Genomic DNA, 5,231 nt, shown 5'->3' with positions numbered 1-5,231 from the left:
CTGCACTCCAGTCTGGGCGACAGAGTGAGACTCTAACTCAAAAAAAAAAAAAAAATTAAAGAACCACTATGCCCAGCTGATTTTTTGAATTATTGTAGAGACAAGGTCTCGCCATGGTGCCCAGGCTGGTCTGAAACCTGTGGGCTCAGACAATCCTCTCATTTCCCCCTCCCAAAGTGCTGGGGTTACAAGCGTGAGCCATCGCACTTGACTATAAAGAGCATTTTATTTATTTTTTATTTTTTTATTTTTTTGAATTGGAATCTCATTCTGTCTTCCAGGCTGCGCTCACGGCCACCGCAGCCTCAGTCTTCTGCCTCAGCCTTCCAAGTAGCTGGAACTATAGGCACGCGCCACCACCCTCAGTTAATTTTTTCATTTATTATAGAGATGAGATCTCACTAAGTTGCCCAGGCTGGCCTTGAACCCATGGGCTCAGGCAGTCCTCTCACCTCGTCCTCCCAAAGCTGGGATTATTGGCATGAGCCACCACACCCGGCCAAATAACATTTTAAAAATAAAGGAGTTCAAGAAATTCTGTAAAAAATTAAAGAAATAAAAATAAAGAATTGGGTGCATGGGGCTGTGGGAAGGAAGGGTTTTACCTCATGCAAGAGGAATCCTGTCTTTACCTGAGCTTGGCTGCAAAAGATACCTTATCTTGTTATGCTTGGATTTATACCAAGGACCCAGGCAGGATCTATAAGCCTAACACAAAGTATCATGTGTAGTCACTGGAACTTTGAAGACAGATATTGTCATTTTCTTCCAGTATCACATTAATTTTTACCTAATTTTAAATTCTTACTTGATAACCTGCAAACCTTGGAAATGTGAGCTAGCTCTTCCTTAACTCTCTTCCCTGTCATGACCTTCACACAACAGAAAAGGAAACAGCAGTGGACAGGCAGCCAGAAAAAGCATGCTCAAGTCCTGACTTCACTTCTTACTGGTCTACAGAGGTGACTTTATGTCTTGGAGTCTTGGTTTCTTCAACTGTACATAGGAGATAACAGTCCTTTGCTTCTGTGCTATTTTGAAGAGTGTAACATAGTATGTGAATATTAGCTAATGTTATTCTATTTTGATTATTATTATTATTATTTTGAGTTGGAGTCTCACTCTGTCACCCAGGCTGGAGGGCAGTGGCATGCTCCTGGCCACCACAGCATCAACTGCTGGGCTCAGATGATCCTTCTGCCTCAGTCTTCCTAGAAGCTGGAACTACAGGCATGTGCCACCATGCCGGGCTAATTTTTTTATTTATTGTAGTGATAAGGTATTGCCAAGTTGCCCAGGCTGGTTTTGAACCCGCGGGCTCAGGCAATCCTCTCACCTCAGCCTCCCAAAGTGCTGGGATTATAGGTGTGAGCCACCACTCCCGGCCTATTTATTATTTTTTTTAAAGTTACATTTCTAAATATAAACGATAAAGCATATAGTGTAGTGATGCTTAGGTTTGGGAAGAATACGGGGAAATGAGGAAAAGATTGAATCCTTCAAAAAGACAGAAATGAAGCTGGGCTCGGTGGCTCAGCCTGTGATCCCGCACCTTTGGGAGGCTGAGGTGAGTGGATTGCCTGAGCCCGTCGGTTCGAGACCCGCCTGGACAACTTGGCAAGACCTCATCTCTACAAAAAATCAAAAAATTAGCTGGGTGTGGTAGCTCAAAAAAAAAAAAAAAAAAAGACAGAAAGAAAATACAGCCGGGCTCATCTCTACAATAAATAAAAAAATCAGCCGGGTGTGGTAGCGCATGCCTGTAATTTTGGCTACTTGGAAGGCTGAGGCGGAAGGATCACCGGAGCCCAGCAGGTCGAGGCTGCGGTGGCCGGGAGCGGCCACTGCACTCCAGTCTGGGCGACAGAGACTCCAACTCAAAAAAACAAAAACAAACAAACAAAAAAAGAAAAATACAAATACCTGAAACAGATCACATAAGCACTTGATTGGTGACAAAGGTCACACTGCTGAGTAGTGGAGGAAAGAATAGTCTTCAATATGGTAATTTGGCAACAGGGTAGTCATATAGAAAAATACAACCGGGCTCGGTGGCTCAGCCTATAATCCCGCGCCTTTGGGAGGCTGAGGTGAGTGGATTGCCTGAGTCAAGAGGTTCGAGACCAGTATGGGCAACTTGGTAAGACCTCCTCTCTACAGTATATCAAAAAATTAGCTGGGCATGGTAGTGCGTGCCTGTAGTTCCAGCTACTTGGAAGGCTGAGGTGAAAGAAACGCCTGAGCCTAGCAGGTCGACACTGGGGTGGCCATTAGCATGCCGTTGCACTCCAGCCTGAGTGATAGAGTGAGACTCTGACTCAAAGAAAAAAAATCATTGAATAATTAAAATAAGTAGTATTTTGTTTAGGATTTATCATCCATGTTAATGAAATAAATTGCTCTCTAATATTCCTTTTTTTGTTCAACGACCTATCGAGATTTAGTATCAAGATTATGCTGACTTTATAAAACAAATCAGGTAATGGGGAGAGAGAGAAAAGACCACCTCGGGATCTCGATTGCCTGTACTGTGGTCCTTCTTTCCTTGAGGTGTGCAACAGTTCTTGGTGGGGGGTACTGGTGTCACATAGGACCAGTGGCTGCCTCAACACAGTTTGTTCACAGGTGTTTGTTGCCATCGGGGACCACAATGGCCACGTCGGTCTAGGTGTTAAATGCTCCAAAGAAATAGCCACCGCCATTCGGGGGGCCATCATTCTGGCCAAGCTGTCCATTGTCCCTGTGCGAAGAGGCTACTGGGTGAACAAGATTGGCAAGCCCCACACTGTCCCTTGCAAGGTGACTGGCCGCTGTGGCTCTGTCCTGGTATGCCTTATCCCTGCCCCCAGGGGCACTGGCATCATCTCGGCCCCGTGCCTAAGAAACTGCTCATGATGGCTGGCATTGATGACTGCTACACCTCAACCAGGGGCTGCACTGCCACCCTTGGTAACTTCGCCAAGGCCACCTTTGATGCCATCTCTAAGACTTACAGTTACTTGACTCCTGACGTCTGGAAAGAGACGGTGTTCACCAAGTCTCCTTATAAGGAATTCACCGACCATCTCGTCAAGACCCACACCAGAGTCTCCATGCAGAGGACCCAGGCTCCAGCGGTGGCAACGACATAGGGTTTTCATACAGAAAAAAAAAAAAGTGAACCAAGCACCCCCCCCAAAAAAAACAAAACAACAAAACACACACACACACACAAAAACAAATCAGGATGTAACCCTCTTTTTCTATTTTCTAGAAGAATTATTTTTTAAGTGTTGTTTCTTCCGATTTGGAAAACTTTATCAGTGAAGACACTTGGATCTGTTTTTTAGTTATTTTGAGGGGGTCAGGGAAAACCTTTTAATAGCAGATTCTATTTTTTACATAAATATAGAACCAGTTAAATTTCTTCTATAATTTTTTTTTTTTTTTGAGTTGGAGTCTCACTCTGTCGCCCAGACTGGAGTGCAGTGGCTGCTCCCAGCCACCGCAGCCTCGACCTGCTGGGTTCCGGCGATCCTTCTGCCTCAGACTTCCAAGTAGCCAGAATTACAGGCATGCACTACCACGCCCAGCTGATTTTTTTTTCTTTTTTTTTTTTTTTGATTTATTGTGGAGATGAGGTCTCACTGCCCAGGCGGGTCTCAAACCCGCGGGCTCAGGCAATCCACTCACCTCAGCCTCCCAAAGGCACGGGATTACAGGCTGAGCCACCGAGCCTGGCTATTTCTTCTATAATTAATCTTAGTTGTGTTTTTCAAGGATTATGTCAATTTTATTTTATTTTATTTTTTGAGTTGGAGTCTCGCCAAGCTGCCCACACTGTTCTCGAACCCATGGGCTCAGGCAATCCTCTCACTTCTGCCTTCCAAAGTGCTGGGTCCGCTGGCATGAGTCACTGCGTTTGACCTCATTTTAAAAAATTTATTGGCATAGATTTACTCATAATAAACTCTTATTCTCTTTTTAATGCTGGTAAGAATTTTATTCATTTCTGACATTGGTATTTTTACTCTTTTTTTACTTACTAGAGTTTATCAGTTTTATTTACTTTTACAAAGTACTAGCTTTTGGTTTTGTAATGTTTCAATATTATTTGTTTACTATGTCATTCATGTGTCTGTTTTTTATTATTTTCTTCCTTCAACATTGAGTTTGACAGCCTGCTTGAGCCTTTTGAGATGAAATATTAGGTAATTGGCCAGGCTTAGTGGCTCAGCCAGGAGAGTGGATTACCTGAGCCCACGGGTTCAAGACCAGCCTGGGGAACTTGGCAAGACCTCATCTCTACAATTAAAAAAAAAAAAAATTAACCAGGCCTGGTAGCACACGCCTGTAGTTCCAGCTACCTGGAAGACTGAGACAGAAGGATCAATGGAGCCCATCAGGTTGATGCTGGGGTGGCCGTGAGTGTGCACTGCACTCCAGCCTGGGTGATAGAGTGAGACTCCAACTCAAAATAAATAAATAAATAAATATTAGGTAATTAGGCTGGGCATGGTGGTTCACACCTATAATCCCAGCACTTTGGGAGGCTGAGGTGAGATGATTGCCTGAGCCCACAGGTTCATGACCTACCAGGGCAACTTGGCAAGACCTCATCTCTACAATAAAAAAAAAAAAAAACAACTTAGCCGAATATGGTGGCGTGTGCCTGTGGTTCCAACTACTTGGAAGGCTGAAGTGGAAAAATTGCCTGAGCCCAGCAGGTGGAGGCTACAGTGACCATGATTGTACCACTGCACTCCAGCCCAGAGTGAGACTCCAACTCAAAAAAAAAAAAAAAAAAAAAGCATAGTAATAATAAGAATGAAATATTAGGTAATTAATTTCAACTTTTCTTCTAATACATGTGCTTAAGGATATAGATGTTCTTCTAAACACCACTTAAACTATATCTCATGAATTTGATTTTCGATATTATCATTCAGCTCAAAATATTTTCTGATTTCTATTGCAATTTTTGTTTTGGCCCATGGACTATTTACACATATTGCTTAATTTCTAAACATGAAAAGATTTTCAGCCGGGCTTGGAATCCCAGCACTTTGGGAAGCCGAGGCAAGTGGATTGCCTGAGCCCATGGGTTCAAGACCAGCCTGGGCAACTTGGCAAGACCTCATTTCTACAATAAATAAAAAAGCTGGGCACAGTAGCGTGCACCAATAGTTCCAGCTACTTGGAAGGCTGAGTCAGAAGGATCGCTGGAGCCCAGCAGGTTGAGGCTGCAGTGG

General features: G+C 43.7%; 1 protein-coding gene across 1 annotated transcript in view; it reads left to right on the top strand.

The window, feature by feature from the left end:
- Positions 1–3,131, top strand: part of LOC103276982 (40S ribosomal protein S2-like) — a 4,442-nt gene extending 1,311 nt beyond the window's left edge. Inside the window, 2 exon segments of the mRNA XM_021707208.1 lie at positions 2,626–2,866; positions 2,869–3,131. Coding sequence (XP_021562883.1) covers positions 2,626–2,866; positions 2,869–3,131 — 504 coding nt within the window.
- The last annotated feature ends 2,100 nt before the right edge of the window (positions 3,132–5,231 follow it).

This window comes from Carlito syrichta, unplaced genomic scaffold (assembly GCF_000164805.1).
Source record: "Carlito syrichta isolate Samal-C Ts95f unplaced genomic scaffold, Tarsius_syrichta-2.0.1 Scaffold316427, whole genome shotgun sequence".
NCBI classification, from domain to species: domain Eukaryota; kingdom Metazoa; phylum Chordata; class Mammalia; order Primates; family Tarsiidae; genus Carlito; species Carlito syrichta.
This window is presented reverse-complemented; position numbering and strand designations above follow the sequence as displayed.